At 34.2% G+C, this 23,918-nt stretch overlaps 1 protein-coding gene across 2 annotated transcripts in view; it reads left to right on the top strand.

Moving 5' to 3' along the window:
- LOC141402817 (dynein regulatory complex protein 11) overlaps positions 1-23,918 on the top strand; it is a 442,109-nt gene that overhangs the window by 248,742 nt on the left and 169,449 nt on the right. For both annotated transcript variants that reach the window (XM_073984802.1, XM_073984803.1), the window contains one exon: positions 12,172-12,329. In XM_073984802.1, the coding sequence (XP_073840903.1) occupies positions 12,172-12,329 (158 nt within the window). The remainder of the gene's footprint in view (positions 1-12,171; positions 12,330-23,918) is intronic.

Genomic DNA, 23,918 nt, shown 5'->3' on the forward strand with positions numbered 1-23,918 from the left:
TAGCGGTGGAATCCTGCAATTTGAAAGTATGATTATTGTAGCCCTGTTGCGTTGAGGAAGTTTTGAAAATTGGTACGAAAATTCTAAATTGTTCTAAATTTAGTACAATTTTAATTTGGTTTAACGGATAGAGTTTGAATCCTGAAATTTGGAAGTAAGATTACTACTAAAGTGAAGGATTGAGGTAGTTTTGGAAAATCTTTCTTATGGGTACGAAGAGTTCGACTTGATACTAAGTTTGGTACAATTTGGAATTGGACGAAGGGATACAGCTGGAATCTTGAGATTTGGAATTACTGTAATTATTATGGAATTTACTGTAATTATTTTGTATTAATGTCCGTGTATGGCTGAGATATGTCGTCGAAATACGTACCATAAGTATACGAAAATTACTTAATGGTACTCAATTTGTTTTTGGGTGTAGGGACAGTGCTGGAATTTTTATTTTTTGGAGTTAGGGTGTGTATTGGTGTGCAACGTTGATCTCGCTGTTAATGTGTAAGGGTGAGATACGGCTGATCTTTTTTAAAAACGAACTTAAGGGGTACGTACAGTACTAAGATAAAAATAAATATTGATTAAAATTGGTATTAGTGCGACCAAATTTTCAGTGGTTGTCATTTCCATATTATATATTGTTTATTTGTTTTTTTATATCCTTTCCGCATACGAAGTAGCGGGCATTTTGCTAGTATATATATATATATATATATATATATATATATATATATATATATATATATATATATATCTATGCCCGATTTTGCTATAACTCGGTCAATTTTAATTGAATAGCCTTCAAATTTTATGTGTGATATTTTCTTAGGCCCCTGAATAGATTCACCGATTGTCCTAAAAATCGGTTTAGATTTGGATATAACCCCCATATATATCTTCCCCCGATTTTGCTATAATTCGCGCAATTTTTGATGAATAGCCTTCAAATTTAACATGGGATGTTCAGTTTTACCGTTGACCTAGGTTGATGAATGTTTTTACTTAAGTACTTATGAGGGCACAGGAATGAAAAATATCAACTTTGGTCCATATCGGTTCAGGTTTGAATATGGCTTCGATATATAATTTCGCCCGATGTCACTCAATTACGGATAATTACGTCATATTTTCCTAATTTAATCAATATCTCATATACATTGCCTGTTTAGTGAAAATATATATGAGAGCTATATCCAAATCTAAACCGATTTTTGTCAAAATCGATGAAACTGAAAAAGGCCTCAAGAAAACATCCCATGTTAAATTTGAAGGCTATGTTTCAAAAATTGATCGATTTATACAAAATCGGTGAAAGATATATATGGAGCCTATATCCAAGTCTGTACCGATTTTTGCGAAATCAAATCAAAATCTATAAAACTGAACAGTGGCCTGAGGAAACATTCCATGTTAAATTTGAAGGCTATTCATCAAAAATTGAGCGATTTATAGCAAAATCGGGGAAAGATATATATGGGAGCTGTATCCAAATCTGAACCGATTTTTACGAAAATCGGTGAAACTTCTCGGGTTCATAAGAAAATATCACATATAAAATTTGAAGGCTATTCGATTAAAATTGACCGAGCTATAGCAAAATCGGGGAAAGATATATATGGGGGCTATATCCAAATCTGAACCGATTTTTGTGAAAATCTGTAGAGCTACTCAGGGGCCTAAGAAAATATTACATATTAAATTTGAAGGCTATTCGATCAAAAGTGAACTAGTTATAGGAAAATTGGGGAAAGATATATATGGGGGCTATATCCAAATCTGAACCGATATGGATCAAAGTTGAAATTTTTTATTCCTATGCCCTTATAAGTACTTGTGCAAAAATTCATCAACCTAGGTCAACTCCTTCTATTTTTGTCCACTTTTGTATGGAAGCGGCAACACTGTGCGCCAGTCGTACGTAGAATTCAGGAACAAGAAGTCCAAACCCCGTAGAGTTAAACAGGGAGTTCCCCAAGGTGGGGTGATATCTCCGGAACTGTTTAACATCTACCTCTCCTGTATTCCGCCCCCTCCAGACGGCATCGAGATCGTAACGTATGCGGATGATTGCACGATCCTGGCGTCGCACAGTGGTACCGCTTCCTTGTAAAAGTGGACAAAAATAAAAGGAGTTGACCTAGGATGTTGAGTTTTTGTACAAGTACTTATGAGGGCATAGGAATAAAAAATTTCAACTTTGATCCATATCGGTTCAGATTTGGATATAGCCCCCATATATATCTTTCCCCGATTTTCCTATAACTCGTTCACTTTTGATCGAATAGCCTTCAAATTAAACATTTGATATTTTCTTAGGCCCCTAATCAGTTTTACCGATTTTGAGAGAAATCGGTTCATATTTGGATATAGCCCCCATATATTTATATCTTTTCCCGAATTTGCAAAAGATCAGTCAATTTTAATTGAATATCCTTCAAATTTAATACGCTATATTTTCTTAGGTCGTTAATCAGTTTTATCGAATTTGACAAAAATCGGTTCAGATTTTGATATAGTCCCTATATATCATTTTTCGATTTTGCTATAACTCAGCCAATTTTAATTTAGTAGACTTTAAATTTAATATGCGATATTTTTTAAAGTCCCTGTTCAATTTTACCGATTTAAACAACATTTTTTTCAGATTTTGATGTAGTCTCTGAATTTAACGGTACTCCTGTTTTAAATATTCCCCCTTTAACAACCTGCCTGGAGTTGGCACATAGTTGGTTTGAATTTGAAATAAATTTAATTGAAACTATAGTCATATTTATACGAACGGTTTTCTATATCGATTTATTAGACGTAAAATGTCCCAAAACACTTGCTAACTAAATCAAGATAGAGCCATTAAATGTAAACTTTCTTAGGCCAAAGGTCACTCTTTAATTCCCAATTCAAAAGTTGTAATATACTCTATAACAACAATATCCCACCCGTATCAAAATAGTGGCATTAACTATCAGCAAAAGTATTTCAGATTAGAGATTTTGAAGTGTTTTCGATAAAGTATTAACAAAAATAACAGGAGGCAGTCAAATAAAGTGAATTGGTAAACTGAGGCAAATCATCAAATCAAATCATTTTTCATACAAACTGTTTATGAAAATGTGGTTGGGTCTCAAAGAATCGGATTTTGTCGGATGTAATTTTTGCATAATTTTAGTCGAAAGGGATGTCTGTTCAATGTACCAAATGCCCGAAGCTGCAATTTGCTGCAATTTTTAGATACACTCCATGATAGAAGCGAAATTCGTGAGTAATATATAACATGTTATTACTTCAATCAACATAACGCTACTTTATGTAAACTTTTTTGTTCAAAAAAAGGAAGACTATTGGCCACTCTTTAATTCTCAATTCAAAAGTTTTAATATTTCTAATAACTGGCTTCAATACAGTTCCATGAACATGAGGACCTTTTTTGTATAAATTCCAATATAAGCTAACTACGAAAAATGTTCTATGTTTGAGGAGCTATAACTTTATAGTAACACCATATATCGACAAAATTCTTTCACGATTGTCCTATTTGAAATGTTCTCTATAAAATAAAGCCATAAAGTTATAAAGTTATAAAAAAAGTCGATAACACATTTTTTGATTTTTGTCCACTGAGGCACCATTGTGAGTCCGGTACCTATCCTGATGACATCTGTGAGTGACTGAACAACTATTTAACCGATCTTACCACCTTTTTCCATTCGAGGAAGATGCAGATTTCCACCACAAAATATTACAGCCACTCTGTTCAGCACATGGACAGCGCAGTTCGGAAGAGAATTGAATGTCGTGGTCGACGGTAGCAGAATTCCGACCACAAACTGCACCATAATTTTAGGGGTCACATTCGACACTACTTTCACGTCACAGCTATCTGGGGCAAACTGAAAGGTAGGAACAAGGTCCTCAAGTCCCTAGCCGGCAGCACTTGGGGTGCAGATAAAGAAAAAGCAACACAATGAGATGCTTTCGTTGCAGTACCTGCTTGGATGTTACCGTGTGAGCCATCCCAATCGCCATCTTGTGGGTAGGCCCGACACATTCAGGCAGATCAGGAAGGATATGCATGGTCTAGAGGGAGAGGTCCAACGATACAGTAGAGAACCCCTAGATCAACAAGCATATCAAGCAGGTTTAAATAGTATTCACACGGATGCAGTTGCCAAGGCCATAAGCAATTATAGTGTGAATAAAGTCCTCGAAATAATTCCTTCATCTATTGCAGCTGAGGAGCGTCAGCTGCCACGACAAACTAGAGTAGTTTTGGCTCAACTACGCTCGGGATATTGTAGTCGCTTAAATCCGCACGACACAAAACACCTTTTCAACTGCCCAGCCAAACCTACTCATCTAACCCCAGTGGATCTGTGGTTACATCCCATCGAAGCAGCCACTTTCCTGGAACTGGAGATAGACCCAGAGCCAGATTGAACAGAAGAACGAACATACAAACATAATAACAAACACTGTTACAACAACAAAATACATTGTTTAAAACACAGTTTGAGAATTTATTTATGTATTGTTATATTTGAGTGTGTGTGAAGTTAATGTACTTTGATTAAAATTAAATGTTTTCTTTAAGAGTTAGATTTACAAAATAATTTATTTAATAATTAAAGACAAAATGGATGTAAAACATGTATTAGAATTGTCAGTGAATGATTTGAAAAAGTATTTAGAGTCAGGGGGTTTGGAAACAAAAGGTAAAAAAGCCGATTTACAAAAAAGAGTGTTAGAGTATTATAAACTTTCTACTGATACCTAGGCCAACGCAGTATCGAAGTCTTTTTTACATTGAGGGACGTAGAAGATTAATTTACACACTTCAAAGGCACAGATGACACTGATATCAGTCATTAGTTAGAGGACTTCGAAGAAAATTTTGAATCATTAGGCCTGAATGATTTGCAAAAGTTTGTATACTGTAAACAATTACTTAAGGGTGTAGCTCGAATGTTTACCCGAAGTCAGTCGGGAATAAAAAGTTGGTTCAAAATTAAAGAGGCTTTGTCTAAGGAATTCACATTATCGAGTATTGAGGTTCATAAGTTGTTGAGAAACCGAAAAAAGAAAAACGACAAGAGTTTCCGGGAATGTTTGTATGCGCTCATGGAGATTGTAAATCCAATTTGGATAGATGGTCAGTATCATACAATATTTCATTGAGGGTATACCAGATTCGAAATTGGGGAAGAGTATCTTATATAAGGCCAAGGACATTAGCGAACTAAAGGAAAAAAATTCACATTTATGAACAAATTTCTTACCAGGTAAAGAAGAAACCACGAGAAGATAGAAACCAAAGGAAATGTTTCAAGTGTGGTAAAGAAGGTCAGATAGCAAATGGTTGTAAGTCCAATAATATAAAATGTTTTAAGTGCAGTGGTTCAGACCATAAATCCAATACATGTGGAAAACAGAAAGCAATTGAATTAGAAGCTAAACATAAGACTTCGTGTATGATCCAAGAATTTAAAGGTGAAAAGTGGACTAGACATAATAGCAATTTTAAAGATCTCGTGATAAAGGGGACACGCTTTTCGACAATAATTGATATGGGTAGCGATATTTCTTTTATTGGCTCACATGTTTTCAAAAAATTAGGAGTTGTTGAATTTACCAGAGAAGTGCGAAGCTTTCTTAAAGCTGGAGACAATACTCTTCCATCTTTGGGCTATTTCTATGCGAAAGTACTTGTTGACCATATTGTTATGATAGTAAAATTTTTTGTCGCCGAAAATTGTGTGTACTCAGCTAACATTATAATGGCGTCAGAGGGTTCAAAATTGAGACCAAAGTACAAATTCCACAAAACCTTGAGCATTAGGTAAAACTAGTTGTAGAGATTGAGGCAAAATTTATTGATATATGTATAGGAATGAATGCAAACCAATTTGTTTGTTGGTAAAGGGCGTTGGTGTTAGAATTGACCCTTCCCATATAGTTAGTAAAGCAACATCAAAAATAAAGAATGCCGATAGGACTCCACAGATCGTTGAAGAGAGGGTTATCAATGTTTATCACGGAACAAAATATTGAGGTAAAACTACCAGAGAAAGCATAGATCTAGCTAAATCCAAGAAGAAAGGGAAATATTTTGGCAGAGAAAAAACCTAAAGTGTTTAAACCAGGTGAACTTGACACCATTAAGCATATACAATTTCGACCAGATTCACATACTAAAAGACATTTTTTGGAACCATACAGAGGTTGTTCAGGTAAGGGAATTCATTGGAGTTTAAGAGAAACGAGACAAGACGAAGAACGGTTCTTGTGAGAGTACCCAACATACCAAAAAAGCTTGAGAATTATATTGTAATAAGCTTACCAACATAAGCCTTAAGCTTAAAAAAGACTTGAGAAATTTGTTGTTAAAAGCTTATGTCATAATTGTAGAAAAATCGAAACGGAACCCTTGTTTATAAGCTTACCCTTGTAATTGTAGAACAAGCTTATGCAATTAATATTATCTTAAGCTTACCCTTGTAATAGTAAAGCAAGCTTACATAATTTTTTTTTTTTTAAATTTTTATTAAAATTTTATAAATTCAGTTCAAATTTTGAGATTTAGTTATAAATTAACAAAATGTGTAGTGTATTTTATCATTGCTTTTTTTAATTTTAATTAAAATGATTTAAGTTTTCACTCTATGGTACAATTAAAAAAATTATATTTACAGTTACGTTTTTTGGTTTTATTATTGTTTCGCATCTTTATACGATTTTTCGCGAACCGTCTTGAATGAACGTGTCGCTGGAGTTGCGGCATCTATGAAAAGTAGCAATTTAATGATTATTTTTTCAGTTAATTTTGTAGATTGAACTTACTTTATATAGAGTTTCTTGTGCAATAGTTTTGCGTCTTGTACTCTGTATGCACGGTTTCGATTCTTAGGTCGGGCAAAAACATAGTACTTTTCAACGGTGGCAAAATATCCCCCAGCGTAATGTAGACGACATTTCCGGATCAACCATGAAACACGCCGTTCGGAATCGGCGATAACAAGTATGTCATTTAGCCAATATGAAGCGGCATGCACTCATTAATATGAAAGAAATCTTCCGTGTCCCTTAGAAAATGGGGTTGGGAACATATGTATGAATGTCAAATATATAATTATTCGTAGTTTCGTCACTTTCACTATGTTCGCATTCACTTCTAGTTTCATCACAACCGCTATTTACATCACCAATCCTGAAAACTTCTTCAGATTCATATTTTTTATGATTCAAAAGTTCAATGAATTTTTTGCCTCTTAACACTGTTTTATATTTTGTAGGCATCGGCAATTATATTTTAGCACAACACGGATATACATAATTATTTAGTTCACACAACGCGGATATACATTTAATCACATAAAAACTAAGAAATCGATGTAAAATACAAAAAAAAAATTTCTACAAAAAACTAATTTATCAACAAAAGTCAGGCAGACTTTAGAAAAGTTTGTGCCAGTAATAGTTTTACAAGCATTGTTACAAATTGATTGTGAATTTTCTATTTTTATAATATTATTCTCAAGTCCTATTACTTTTTGTTTTTATTTGGCATGTTGGGTAGAGCTAGAACCCAACATACGAGTAAAGGAAGAGATTTTGTCGAAGAAAGACAATTGAGTATAAACCAGGTGGACTGGACGCCATCAAGCATTCCAAGTACCAACCAGTCTTATGCTATAAAGAAAAGAGTACAAAATTTAAAAAAAATCCGAGAACTAAACCGTGGAAGATACGAACTAGAGAAGGTCGGTGATTGTGGGGTCCCAGGGAAGTGTAATACTGAGGCTAAGTATATGAAGTGGTTGAGCACGTCATTCGGGTCGGTCGGAATGAATGGATGAATACGTACTAGAATGTAAGCCTGCCCTATATATTTCAATAATAACACTTTTAAAGCTTTTGTACCTTTATTTGTCATTGTGAATTTATAACTTTAAATATTGTGATTAAAATTTCAACTTTAACTGACGAATTGCTACATTGTAAAATATACTTAATACTACTATTTTAAGCATCTGTGAAGTACTAATTAAATCATATGATACTAGACAATATTTCGGCTTCTCCTGAGTTGTACCTAAATAGACCGAATCCCAAATTTAATCACTTTGCAATCGGCATTTGAACCACTTGTAGTACATAGCCGACCAAGAAGAGGGCACACAAAATTCTCAATATTTGCAACTTTTGACAGTGTGTTAGTAACGTTGTATGCACGCATGCTGCAAAACAAAAACAAATCAAAACATTTGTGTGCTCTTTCGTTGCGTTCGGGTCGTGTGTGTGTGAATTGCCGAAAAACTTCGTAACTTTAACAATATCAAAGCACGACATTGTTGTAGTATCGTCCATTCTTGTAAAATACACTTTTGGCAGCTACAATGGTTCCCATTGTTGAACAAGCAAGGCAAGGAACATCAATTCCGAAAAACTAATTATTAGGTTTTTATAATAAATAAAGCAATGTTCAAATTATTACATGTGTTTTATTAAAATCCTACATATTTTATCCCAAATATTGTGTTTGATGCTACAGCCACGGTTTTTTATTGGCCGCCTTGAAATAGATATATATCGACGTAGATTTACATGTTGGACATTGAAATTGGATGGGGACAAAAAGATGCACTCCGCGCATTATAGCGACGTTTTGTAGGTTTTTGGATACTAAGATGCAGTCGATGCTACATCTTAGCCTCCAAATGAAATTTAAAAATTTAAAGGTATGGTTTTCATGTGCAACAAACATGAAAATCACATGCGGACAAAGTGATATTGATAATTACGCGATTTACGCATATGTATTTTAAAAAATGCATATAAATTAAAACAGTTTATTTGAACTCTATTTCCGTTTAAGAAGCCTAATGATTTATGTCCACAACCCGATAATATTCTTCAATGGAAAACTTCTATGTGAATGTAGATAAAACAAAATCCGCCCATTTTCTTGTGAATTTCAAGAAAAATAAAAGAAGTACTCTTAAAGATTTTTTCCAATACTTTACACTCTAGAATGCATGTGAAAACTATTTTTGCAAACAAAAAATTTATTTTTTGTTACCTAAATATGTGCTTATTTTGGATATTATATTCAAACTATTATCTCGATCATTATAATTTTGGTTTCATATGATTCCTTGTGAAGTTTTGATTTAAAACTAATTTTTTTGTAATTGTTGTAAATGGACCTATATTTACATTTAACATTTTTGTAAATTCCACGAACACTGTGTAACATTAAAGAAATATTATGCAATCTACTCACTGACGTCCCTTTTTAACAACAAATGTGCACATTAAAATATTTAGCGTTTTTATACTATTTTTTCTTAAAAGCAGAAGCAAAACCGTAGTAACTTTTGTCCGCAACAACCAAACATTGGCTGGCGAGCGGATACATACTGGGATTTTTCTTGTTTTTTGTTTTCTGAAGCGCGAATAAAAATATTTCTTTTATGGAATAAGAAATTATTGACAACATTTCCCATATACCCTCAATAGCCTCCTTAGCTTTTAGGCTATTGAGGGTATATGGGAAATGTTGTCAATTGTTTAAAAATTGTACAAGAAAAATACACAGTATCAAAACTAGTATTTTAAGTAGTATTGTAAGCGATTATCTAAAAATCTCTGTAACTTATTTTCCCATCTTAGTTTTCAACGTTCTCGTTCCTATATTTCTGTTATGAAAACTATAGACTTTTGTTACTGTTTTAAAACAACAACAGTTTATATTATAAACTTTATAACAAACTACTTTAATTTCTGTCATTTGGTTCGAGTGAATCAACTAATTATACCCAGAGTTGGGTCTTATAGGAATGGATTTTTTGCAATTACAGTAGCAAGGCTCTTTAATATACTTCCGAATAGCACTAAAGTTTTTTTGCTACACGTATTCTACCTATAAAAGAAAGTTACTTCTTTTTCTGAAAATGAATTAAAACTGATGATTCATTTTGTAGCTTATTTTCCCCTCGCCACGTTAACTAAACTGATTATCTATATAATATTTGTTTCCTTTTTACGGAAATTATTATAAATACTTTTTTACTATGAGTAGGCAATAGAACCGAGTAGCTATGAAATAATGTTTTTTATATATTTCTTATTAAAATTATTAATATAGATGTAATTACATAATTATATTTTCGAGTAACTGGCTTTAATTGCAAAGCAAATAAATAAATACAATACTAAAAAAAGAAAAATGTGTGTGTGTTTCAAAAATTACGAAATTAGTTTTGAGGATCACTGTTGGGTTTGAATCAGAATAGTTGTGAAAATTGGGACTTAAAATGTATGAAAGGTATGACATAATTCTACATGAAATACCAATGGTGTAGAACTGAAACTGAGAAATTTAAAATAAGTTTCTGGGTTTGAAATATTGTACCATTGGTTTTATGTGAACGCGAATGCGGTTTCTAAATAATGCACTGAAATCAAGTAGTCTAACGTGAAGTATCTTTTCACCAAAATTACAGTAGTTATCAATTAGCTGCATTAGTTTTAGCTGCGTTTTGGCGTTAGCTGCCAAATTTAATTCCGTGGAACAAATATGCTATTTTTTTAGAAAATTTATTTAAGATAACTGCATTTTTGACTTAGGTGCACAAAAAAGTGTGCAACTTTGTTTTTTTTTTATTCTGAATGTTGTAGTCATTTGGTAACGTAAACTCGACAAATTTTGTATATGAATATTTTTACACGCTGAGAAAAAAAGCCTATGTCAAAGCGTGCATCTTAAGTATTTGTTTTTGGTATCTAAAGGTTTTCTACCCTTTAATACCATTAATTCTGAAATTACAACTACGTCAGTTGAAAATAAAAAAAAACCTTTATAACAGGTCTGTCTGGTTACCCTAAAATTTGTACCAATTGCTGCTGGAAGTCATCCTTAACACAAAAGTACAGCAAAAGAGCGATTCGGGAGAGATATTTTGACAGTACTTTTACTGAAAATTTGCAAATTCTTGCTGGACAAATTTCATCTTGTAACTCTTCAGCTTCTTGAAAACAATCAATCATCTGTTTTGAATTATTCTGTGATTTAGGTTTGTACAAATTGAAAAGAATGTATTGTGAAAATAGCAAGCCTAATTGTTTTTTTTTTTTTTTTGGAAAACAAAGTTGCAAAATAGAAAATGCCTTTTTGGACAATTTTCTTTTTTATTTTTAATAACATACAAAATACTTGCGTGCTTTGCATCTTTTAACGGCCGCCCAATTTCTGTGTTTTGGCAAATCCGCTGATTGCTGGCAAGTTTTTGCAGGGAGGTTTCTGTTTACTTGTTACATGTTTCTTGCAAAAGAGAATAAAAACTTCTTACTTTCTGAGAAAGTTCAGCTGGGAAAGTAATAACTTAAACCGGGGCGATACCCTTCTATTACACGTGGACTGAAGTGAATATTATTATAAACAAAAAAAATCGTTTCGAAAATACCTCGGTAAACTTAAAAATGAAGACCTTTCAAATTCTTATTGTTTTGATACAAATAATGTACAAACATAAATAATTCAAATGCGGTTGTTTACAACAATTCTTAATATCTAAATGAGCTGAGTATAAGTGAGATAATGACTGACATATCAACGCCCAGGCCAAACCGCTGAGGTTCGAACCTTAAATTTGAATTGCGCCTTATTGTTGGTGTGTAGGGGAGCTAAGACTGGGTCTTTCGTACTGAAAGGTTGAGAAAAGTACCAAATGCTGTGTTAATGAAAGATTAAAACTATAATTCTGAAATTTGCTAATAATAATTAACTAAAAAGAGACTAAAGTAAATCTGAAATTTAAAATGTGATGATGATTAGTGGTGAGATACGGCCGATTTTCGGAACTTCGAACTAAAAATGAAATTAAATACAATTAAAATAGGTATAAGTACAACAAAACTTTCAATGTTCCGTATTTCTATATTTAAAATTGTTTATTTGATTTTTTATTCCCTTTCCGCATACGAAGTAGCGTTCACTTTGTTAGCATCTTTATATATTTTTACTGCTATTTTGGCATATTTCAGAGGTGATATATCTGAGGTCAAATCATACGGGGATTTTGAAATAAGAACAAAATATGTCTGTCATGAATATATTACATACAATGTGCATTGAATAATTTGTAATAATGTGTATTTGATTCGTCTCACTTTTAGAATGATCGGACCGGAATATGCTGATATGAAAGCTATTATCCAGGAATGTCTGGTGGGGTATGGAAACTTCATGGTGGATAAACCAAAGTCAATTTGCATTATCGGACCTGCTAACAGTGGCAAACAGCTTTTGTGTAGAATAATATCTTCCGAATTGGGTAACTATCAGTATTTTATATAATTACATATATTTTGCAAATAACCACTGCTTATAACTGCAGCTGTGCCTCTTCAATAGAAGGATTTCGGCTTCAACTCTGTTTAATTAAATAAGACCATAGAAACGACGGTTAGGTTGTTAGTTTAAGCCATTGATGTGCAAAACTATCAAAAAATTAACGTTAGAGTATTGTCTGGAGAAATCAAGGTGGTCAAAATTGCTCTTAAATAATATTTAAGGGAAAATTAAAACATTTATTCAAATTATCATTATTTCTTACCTTACACCATGTACCGGTATAGCGTAAATTTCGCTATCTCCGCAAACATAGTGTGCGTTAATGCATTACTAAAATTAAAAATCATTGAAACAAGCGACAGCACAATCTTCTTCATTGACTGCTGAGCGAAGACTGAATGGTGCTTGTTCTGTTGTTACCCTCATCAAGGGCACGGGTGCCCTTTTCGGCTGATGCTGCTTTATACACATGATGAGTCACCTAACAAAGCCTTGATCGCTATTTTTCTTTATCTAGAAAAAGTTCGAAATGTCGGGCAATTTGTTTAAGGAATGCATCTGGAAAGTGCAAGTACTTTGTAGTTCCCCAGAGTAAGAATCTACAATTACCCTTGAATGGCCAGGAGATTCCATTCATAGATAGTTTTAAGTATGTATGTGGGTAAACTTTTCAAAATTGATGAAGTTTAACCAACACGCTCGGCTTGCTCCCGGGAAAGCCTGTGGAGTTAAAGCGACATTTTCATTTCTATTTAATAATACAAAATAAGCATCCGTCCTCTCTTATTGTATGCTTTTCCGATTTGGTTTGACATTTCTCCTAAGGGCTTGATGTCAAAAGGGCTTGATTTTGTCCGGCACATATCTTCTAAACTGCTAAGAATTTGGGTTTACTCGTAGAAGAAAAGTCGTAGCCCTCGTCTTAAAGAATAATAATTGTGAACACATAAAATCTATTCAACCTCACTTTCAAGGTCAAAATAGTCAAGGTCAAAAATTACACACAGTGCATCGACGTAGCCAGAGGGGGGGGGCCCGGGCCCGAAATGTTATTCGTTCCCATAGGATATTAGCTTATGTTACACATTTTTTTAATTTTTGAGTTATATTTTAAACTGTTTGAAATTTTTCAAGAAATGTGTAAAGTATTTGTAGGAAGTATTACAGATAATTATTTAACTACATTGGCATACTTATTGTCCAACATATTTGAAAGTATAAAATTAATGAACACTTTAGGCTGTTTCAGCAATTTTCTGTTGTTTAAGCGTTTAATCGTAACTTTAGGCTTTTTTTGTATTTAGTGAACGTGTGTAGCATATTACCTCCAATACTTTGGCTTATAAACAACATCCAGAAAAAACTGTATATAGTCTCTACACGTTTTTGTGATGAACTATTTTGAACATCATAACAATAACAAATTCCACTGTGAACCGAAATTTTGGGACAGAGATAATTCCTTTTGGGGATGAAAGCTCTTGGTGAGTTTATTAAGAATCCCGAAAGACAGATCAGCCGCGAGTCGAACTTCCGAGTTATGGCTTGATGAATTTTCTGCTGAAGACCCTGTAAGGCATCTGAAATTAGCATTATATCTTTGTAAACTATTGTTTTAGCTTATTATGAGATGACATATCTTCAGTCAAATCGAATGAGGATTATTTTCGTAGAGCATTTCGACCTTCTAACTCGCTACCTTCGAAGTCCTTTTCGTCCCATATTTTAAGAACTGCTATAAAAGTATCATAAGATGACGTTTTTCAGCTTCGAAATTTTTGGTACGACTCTCATTGACAACTACTCGATTTTGTCGCGTTTTCATGGTGGGTTTTGACATTTACTCTGTTTAGGCTCAGAAAAAACTATGTTTTGTGTTTTTGTATATTCTGTATATTCGAACAACCAAAAAATAACGAATATACAAAAAACAAAACATAGTCTTTTTCTGAACAAAACCGGGTAAATTTCAAAATTGACCATGAAAACGCGACCAAATCGATTAGTTGTCAATGACATTTTTGCAGAACATTTCGATGGTGAAAAAAGTCATCTTGTGATACTTATATAGCAGTTCTTAAAATAAGGGACGAAAAGGAAATCGAAGGAAGTGAGTTAAAGGTCGAAATGCTCTACAGAAATAATCCTCATTCGATTTGACTAAAGACATCCCATCTCATAAATAAGCTAAAACAATATAAAACAAATATAAAACGCTAATTTCAGATGACTTACAGGGTCTTCTGCAGAAACTTCATCACGCCATAACTCGAAAGTTCGATTCGCGGCGGATCTGTCATCTTGTGATACTTATATAGCAGTTCTTAAAATAAGGGACGAAAAGGAAATCGAAGGAAGCGAGTTAAAGATCGAAATGCTCTACAGAAATAATCCTCATTCGATTTGACTGAAGACATCCCGTCTCATAAATAAGCTAAAACAATAGTTAGCAAAGATAAAACGCTAATTTCAGATGACTTACAGGGTCTTCTACAGAAACTTCATCACGCCATAACTCGGAAGTTCGATTCGCGGCGGATCTGTCCTTCGGGATTCTTAATATACTCACCAAGGGTTTTCATCCCCAAAAAGAATTCTCTATGCCCCAGATTTTCATCTCCATTTTGTGCCACAGTGTACTTTATTATGTTTGAAATTTGCGCAAAAAACCTTATAACGACAAACGAAAAACAACTTATCGGAAACAGATTCATATTCGTCAAGATCTCAACGAGTATCAGTCCCCTTTGCGGACAGGAATATACCCTGAGCCTGAAACTTTAATCTATGGATAGATCGAATAGCGGCTACACAACCAAAATCCTTTAACCCAAAGCTACACAGCCGAAGTATTACAATGTAACAGTTATTGAGTGAGGCTCAATCACTGATTGAGTGTTATGTTTGTTGTCTCTTTTATCCTTTAATATGTTAACGTAAAGAGCTTTTGTTTTGATTGCTGAGTCATAATATATTGTATTGAGTCGTTATTAATTAAAGTAGGTACTTTTAGTCATTGTACGGCTCGGTATAATGGAGAAAGGGGATTCTACTAAGCGTGAGGAGTTCATCTCGGCTATAACCACGTTTAGAACGGTAGAGAATATTGGTGATGTTGGTGCTATCAATAGCATGCCAATGCTGTTGTTGGTGGCGCTTCTGAGTGGTGGAGTGGCGTGAAATCAAAGGCAAAGAAATTTGATGATGTGGTGAAAATGCTTCAGGATTCCTTCTGTCCAGCGAAGCCTGCTTGGCGTATATACGCTGACGTTTTTGAAGGTAAGCAGCAGAAAAATGAAGCCACGGATGTTTTAATTAGAAAGAAGAGAGTATATTTAATATACTTCTAAGATCAGTTTTGGAAAGTGACCAAATAAACATCCTGCATGGAATGCTTCATGTCCGGATTCGTGATCGAGTTCTTCGGCATAAGGTTGCAAATTTCGACGAATTGCTCAAATATGCAAGTGAGGCAGAATACAGTACACCGAGAATACAAGTGCAGGTTGTCCAGTTCGATGCACTATTGTCACAAAAAGGGTCATACGAGAGAAAATTGTTTTAAGAAGGAGAAAGTTGAATCTGAGGCTTGGCAACAAGCTAATTACATGGCTCAACCCTGTACGGAAAAGTCAAAATATGTCAATGCGGTTAGTTGCAAGAGAAATTCCATTAGCCAATATACAGATGTTAAGTGTACCAGGTCAAGCATATATGGACACAGGACCTCGTACCAGTATCGCTAGTGCAAACATGAAGAAGGTTATGGATTTTCATGGCTGCATTTACAACAATGTCAGGATGTAAATATCCTTAGCAGATGGAATCAGATTGGTGCCAGAGTGTTTGTCCACAATTTGCAAAATATTTATTGGAGTCAGATCCTTGAACATTCAGTTCGTCATATTGCCAAATGCCCCAAATAATCGCACTTTGTTGGGAGCAGATTTTCTGGAACAGGCGGCTATTTCAATGAATATTTTATTAATAGTTGATATTACATTTTATATATTATAAAACATACATGCTTAATCGTAATGTGCATCTATATTTGGCATAGCTGTTAGCCATATAAAAACTTTAACCTATTGTCTTGTATACAATGTGATATATAAATTACATAAGTTCACAAATTAATTAAATTCATTAAGTATTAGGTTTCTGAATTTAACACATGTTGTAATGTACTTATATAACAAATGAAAATTCGCACCATTTAAAACATTCAATACTTCATTTTCTTCGAGAATAATTGAGCCAAAAAATGTTCTTCTATATACAGAATATATAGGGCATACACCAATAAAGTGTGTTTTCGGATACACTCATGTTTTTGGATACATTCATATTGCAAATTGTACTAAGGTCATTAGTATTAATTTTTTTTTTTGTAAATAGTTTGGAATTTACGTCGAGCAGTCCACCTCTGGCTTTTATAAGCCAACTTGTAATATGTGCAGATAAGTAATAGGTAAGGGTTGATATTTTATTTTATTGTAAGTGGGAATAGAGATCTTGCACTATTTTATAAAAATCATTATATTCGTTGACAGATAATACTTCAAGAATCTTCTTCTAATAAATACTTCTAAGCATGTCACTATTGGGGGCAGAGTATTGCAATTTCTCACATATATTTGACCATTTTGCCCAATATGTTAGTGTTGGGCAATCTCGTTCGTTGAGCCAAAAAGATCCGGATCCTCCACTTCGTTCTTTGGCTCTTTTTCGTTCAATAAAACATTTCAGTCTATAAGTTTTTTGTTCTCCGCATCAGTAGTCGTTTTATCAGTCTTAAAGTTAAACTTTGTTTAGATTATGCACTTATACGATGATTAAGTGCATTATCTCGATTTATTTGACATATATTGTATGGAATTGACAACTTAAATCGACTGGATTTGCTAAACCAAGCATAGTCTAAACGGGGTATTAGACAAAAAGTGTTCGTATATCCTATTTCAATTAATTTTTTTTTTAAATAATTTCCATATATTTTTAATTTATACTATAAATGAAAAAATCACTACACTTGACACGCAAGATATTTGTTTTGTTAATTCACCAATGCGTATTGATGTTAACAAGAAACTAAATGTTTTCATCGTAATAAGGAGATAGAGCGAAAGTTAACACTCTTTCAACTTAATAAATTAGAAAAACGAGAGCTATAAGAACGAGTGAAGCAAAAAGAACGAGAGGAGCCAACTGAACGAGATGAGCTGAATAACATAATCTAAAAGAACGATGTAAAAGAATATGCTCAATATGGCTCCGTTCGTTCTTTTGAAAAAGTTCGTTCATGAACGACACAACTCTGCAAACCCAATGCATTTGTGTTGCTTGTTTATGTGCAAAGCGAATGGTGGTAGTTTTTGTTTCTGTTGAAGCGGAATGACCATTTAGTGATATAAATGAATGAGCTGGATACGGATCCTTTCGTTCTTTTCACGGAGTCGTTCATATGAGCCGGATCGTTCACGAACGACACATCTCTACAATATATATGAAGTTCAATAACTTTTTCTGCAAGTATCCGTGGGAATCTTTGTGGTTTCAATTGTAATACCCTGCTTATATAGCAAAAATGCATTTTTAAAGTGTGCGAATATGTAGGATGGAATTGGTTTGATTACCAATGGTTCGAATAAAACACTTTATTTAATGTAAAATTCTGTAGTTCATAGTCTATTTATTAATTATTTTAAGGTTCATGGATTAATATTACGTTAAACAAAGCAAAAGTTTTTACATTTAAATTATTTACAAAAATCTTAGGTTTTACTTTACTTCGAATACTTTTAATTTTAACTTCACAGAACTTCTAATTATTTAACTGCAGTGAATGTGACTTTTCTTCGTTTGTCGCTGGTCATTTAACTTTTTGTGTAGTTCGCTTTCCTCATTGAGCTGTGTTCACTAATTTGTTTCATCTGTTGCGCTGTGTTCAATGTGTGTCTTTAATTAAGTCGTGTGTCGTACGTCTGCTGTATTTATTTAGTACATTTAGCAAGTAAGTGGGGCGCGCAATGTATTGGCTGCGTAACCCGCTCTGCCATCCTGACCTACATTCGCCCTCGAATTTAGAACCCAAGGCTTCATGTACTCGGCCAAAACGTCTAGGACCTTCATGGTCGCCTGCCATCTCGACGACATACCTACCATGGCTCAGCATCTGTACAACTTACCTACTACGTCTCAGGCACTCTATATCTATTATGTTGTTTTCTATTTTCATGTTGAATTTCCAATATATTATTTCTGGCTTCTTCTCGCGGCGAATTACGTTCATCTTCAAATTCTTTTATAGCGAATTCGTCTAAAATTTGGCGCATATCAGCATACTTTTTTACGCTAATATCGACCCCAGTCAATAACCTAAATGGCGTTATGTTTGTACTACGAGGTAGTGTATTGTTTATTGTCCTTTGTACGCGATCTATATATTTATACCAGTTACCAGGCGTTTCAATACATAATCTGGCTAACATTGGAACAATTATCCGATGCATACGCTCCACCTGTACATTCCCACTTGGAACACCAGTAGCTATTATGCTATATAGAATGTTCTTTGCAATATTGTTCAAACTGTTGTGAAGTAAATGCTGTACCTCTATCGGTAATAATTCTCTGCGGGTTACCAAAGACCGCCGCTTGTTTCGATAACCTGTCTACTAGCTCATTTGTGTCTGTACTCATAGTGGGGTACAGCCGCACAAACTTAGAGGTAGTTTACACTATCTATCAATGTCATATGACACGAAATAAAAACATTCCTTATCTACCCACGCAGGCAATGTGGAGACCTAATTTTATTACATTTTTGCTGGTGTGGACGCACAAAGTAAATGGCGTAAGGAAAATCCCCAATATTGCACATATTAGCGACTATATAATGATGGAAAATTTCATGTCATATGACATTTACATATAGTGTAAACTACCTCTTAGTAAGTCCATCCACAACTACCAGTACGTGATTGTAGTGTTTATGCCTACGTGGTCTAAATGGTATGTCACTAACGGCTTATCTGCCTTATCTACTGGATTTAAATAACCTTTCTTTCGACCTCTCTTAGCGTCAGCTATTATGCATTCTACACAACTCTCTACAACACTTTCAGTTTTCTTTGTCAAGTCCGGTATGAAACAATTTTTCTTGACGAGATCTTCGGGTTTTCGCACAGCAAAATGTCCTTGTCTATGAGCCACAGATATTATTTAATTTTCCATAGATGTTGGTATCACAATAAGCTCCTTATTTGTATCCGTATGTAGAATATCAAATTTTATATAGAACATGCCTCATTCTCGACCCTGATCTATGATCTATCGAATAACTAAACTCTTGTAAAAATAGTGCCCAACGAGATATTCTTGGAGGAGACTTCATGTTTACGCATTGCTAGCGCGAATGCGTTGCAGTCGGTTACTATTTTTATATGCAAGCCAAGTACATATATTCTCCATTTCTTCAGAGCTTCTACGACCGCTAACACTTCTAATTCGTAAGAGTGGTACTTCTGTTCAGCTGGCGTAGTCTTCCTACTCATATACTCTACGGGATGGAATTTTTGATCATCATCCTTTTGCAGCAACGCAGCTCCGTAGCCATACATACTGGCATCCGCATGAATTTCAGTTAATGCTTTGGGATCAAATAACTTCAAAATGGGCGCTTTGACTAACGCACTTCTGAGCTGGTAAAAAGCTAATATTTCCTCATCTCCCATTTTGAATTTAGAATCTTTCTTCAAAATGTTTGTCAAAGGTCGAGCTATAGTGGCGTATCCCTCCACAAAACGTCTAAAATATCTATTGTCGAATTCTCAATGACGTATCCTAAAAAGTATATTTTCTTCTGAAGGAATTGGCACTTCTTCCATTTTATTGTAAGTCCGTTTGATTCCGCGACTTTCAATACCTTTTCTAGCTTCTCTATACCTTCAGCTTCATTTATCGATGAAATTACGATGTCGTCCAATAAATAACTAATATTCCCTGCGAAACTACCCAGCAAAAAGTTTGCATCCGCGGATGCATTTGGATCACTACAATTGTACAGTACAAGTGCCGTTGGAGTACATCTTTTTCTATGATTTCACTTATGAATTTTACAAGGGAGCGCGCAGCTAGGATGCACTCCATTTTGCTTCCACAGCACACAGCTAGGATGCACTCCCTTTTCGATCCAAATCACAGCTTTTGATGTAGTGTTTTAGATTGAATTTAAAGGCACTCTTCGGATTGCATTTTTAGTCAGTCTAAAGATGCAATAAAAATGCAAGCCATTGCGAAATATCCCAGAACAAATAAAATACATTTATTATTTGTGTAAAACAATAATACAAATAACTTTATTATATAAACACAAATTAAAAAAGTTTCCATTAAATTCAATCACACTGTAATCCAAGCGCATCTGATTTTGCTTCATCATCCTAAAGGTTTTTTATGTTGCCTTCCCATCACTAGTTCAGCTTTCGACATGGACTCCAACTGGACTCCACTCCATTAAAAATGTCAATCTCGTGAATTACCGCAAAAATGTTCGCAACTAAGTTTTTATTTATTTATTTAATAACAAATTCTTAGAAATGTATGCACTCTCTCTTATTTTTAGAATAAATGATTTCGCCACCGGCGGGTTGGGATCAACCAACTGTTTTTTTTTGTGGTGATATCTAAAGCAACTGCTTATAAATTGTATCCCACGGAGTGCATTTTTCATAACTCTGTGTGGACTGCATCGAAGGATGTTGTGAAATCATAACTCCACATGCACAACTTCCCAAATTTTTTGCTGGGTAAATTCCTAAATATAGAGGCAATATATCTGCAAAATACTGCTGGCGAAGTTGATATAGCGAATGGAACATATCTGAACTCATACTATCCATTGTGTATAACAAATGAGGTATACTTCTGATACTCTTTCTCAATGGGAACATGGAGGAAACCGTTTTTCAGTGCGTTTTGTAAACATTACTCTCTGTAAAGAAACCTTCTAATTTTCTTCTGATTATCATAGTTTCAATGCCCTACTTCAAAATCGTCTTTAAAATCCTGACTAGCATAAACTTTAAATTTCTTTGAATTCTTCTTCCAATTCTAAAATTGGATTATTGTCCGACGAATATGGAATAGTATTCGCTGAAATTTTATTGAAATCCCCATTCGATGATAACTCTTCCTGTAAACCTCGCGCCTTCTGAATCAATAACCATGTCTACCTGATCTAAAATATCATTCCCTTTAATTACATGATAAATAATGTCTGGCTTTTCGATAATGTGGGATTTTATATTTATGTCACTGTGATTAATCTTCGCCTTCGCGTTCACATGTCCCAACGTACAAATGCTCTTACCACCTACACCACTAACAGACTTTATCTCACTGTCAATTTCTACATAGTCGAACCCATCTATGACATCGCTACGCAACATTCTTACATCACTGCCTGTGTCTACAAGCGCTAAGAACTTTTTCTCTCGAATTTCAACTTCTTTGAAAATTCGGCGTGTAGACTGCGAAATATCTTCGCACAATGTATGGACTCTATCCTTTTTGTGACTTTTAACTTTTGCGTCTTTGGTTTCCTCTTTAATATAAACGGAAGCACTTGGTTTGTGGGACCTTACACTGATTCGAAAGGTGTCGCTTTTCTCCACACTTGAAGCAACGGACGGACGTTTCCTGACTACTGATCTCATTTTTATTGTTTTGTGCTACTCTAGAAGTCGATGGCCTTTCAGTGCCTTGCATTTTCTTCACCTTCAAATTGTGTTTTAAATCATCCAGACTTGTTGCCTGGTATAAAATCCCTTTATTATTTTTGATGTCTGGTATACCTTCTATGAAATATGTAATCAGACTTTCATCGTCTAGGTTAATGGGAGCAGCAGTCTCTATTAAGCTATAGAGGTACTAGCGCAAGCTTTCATTATGCTTCTTTTTCCTGAGTTTTACCCCAAATTACTTTTTTAACGAGTGACTACCAATCCTTTATGCTAGGTTGGCTCCTAACATAAATTTTAGCCACACCAGCCAACAGTTGTTTCCCGTATATAAACTTCTAAGATTATCCCAGCCTACTGTAAGTGCGCAGTCCTCGAATTCCTTTAGCCACTGGTCTATATTTGGTAATCCATCCCCATTGAAACTAGAGACTGAATCTTGAATGTCTCTTAACGTGAGCATAGGTACATATATGTATATGTCCGACGATCGACGCTGCCTCCCCATTGTCAGATCCATCGTCATCAGGATTGGAATGACCGTAATGTTCAAGAAAGCGGGCCTGGAGCTTACCCTTATTTCCACTTTTTGCCAAATTCAGTTCTCCCAGTTTGTCCTTCAGACCTTCAACAGTCAGTTTTTTTACATCTTTTCTGTCCATTTTGTTCGATGTCTTTTGTCACTTCACAAAAAATGCTAAATCTCAAATATCTTGGCTTATTAAAGTCTATTCTGTTAATATTCAAACCATGAATACACTTACAAGTTAAGAAAAAAAAATAAAATTTAAATATATAACGGACAAAACATCTATTCTCTGACAAACAAAAATTTTCTAAAAGGCACAAGCAAATTATCGATAAATTCCCCTGCTACTTCTTTTCATTAACTTACAACAAAATTATGTTATTTCACAATCAAATTGGTTCTCCTTCCAAAAATTTAATGCGTTTACTTCTAATGCTTACATCTAAACATACGTATCAAAATTCAGCTTATGTTTACCAACTAGCTACACATTACTGCAGACAAATGTTGGGGTTGAAAAATTCTCTTTCAGGTCAGCTCGTTGTTGTTGCTTGCGCACACGCAGCCTTCATGTATTTGTTGTCGTCGTCTTCTTATTGTGGGTTGTACTTATGCCTTCACACTGCACTCATTGTTGTTGTCTTAATGGACATCAGGCAACGATTGATTTTTTGTTGTTGTATTGTTTATGCAAAATCAGTTTTGTTGTAAATCTTCTACTTCTTTTTAATTATCATTAGACATGTTGGTACGTCGTAATTTGATAATTAGCCACTTTGTCAATATTCTAGTTCTTTCTTGCTTATTTTGATTTGATGATCATTACATGTAACACTGGCATTAGCAAGTTCTTCTTCAATGTAAATCTGATTTGTATTGTAATTTGTTTCTGTTCACAATGTATCGCTTTTCACATTTATTCAATTAGCTTGTTATGTCCACTTCAACTTCTGGTGTTTTTCAAAGTTCTTCTTTTTCTTTTCACCACACAAAATGTCTTTTTTACTTTTGTTTGACATCGATTTTGTTTTTGCTTCACTTTATTAATTCGAACGGGTCGAGCCCCCAAATATGTAGGATGGAATTGGTTTGATTGCCAATGGTTCGAATAAAATACTTTATTTAATGTTTAATTCTGTACTTCATAGTTTATTTATTAATTATTTAAAGTTTCATGGATTAATATTATGTGAAACAAAGCAAAAGCTTTTACATATAAATTAGGCCTTGTAGCATATAACCTATGAAAATTAGGGCCAAGTTAGAAGAGAAACTCTTCAATGCTCCTGACATAGAC

Source organism: Musca autumnalis, unplaced genomic scaffold, assembly GCF_047663935.1.
Source record: "Musca autumnalis isolate F117 unplaced genomic scaffold, ASM4766393v1 scaffold_4, whole genome shotgun sequence".
Classification (NCBI taxonomy): domain Eukaryota; kingdom Metazoa; phylum Arthropoda; class Insecta; order Diptera; family Muscidae; genus Musca; species Musca autumnalis.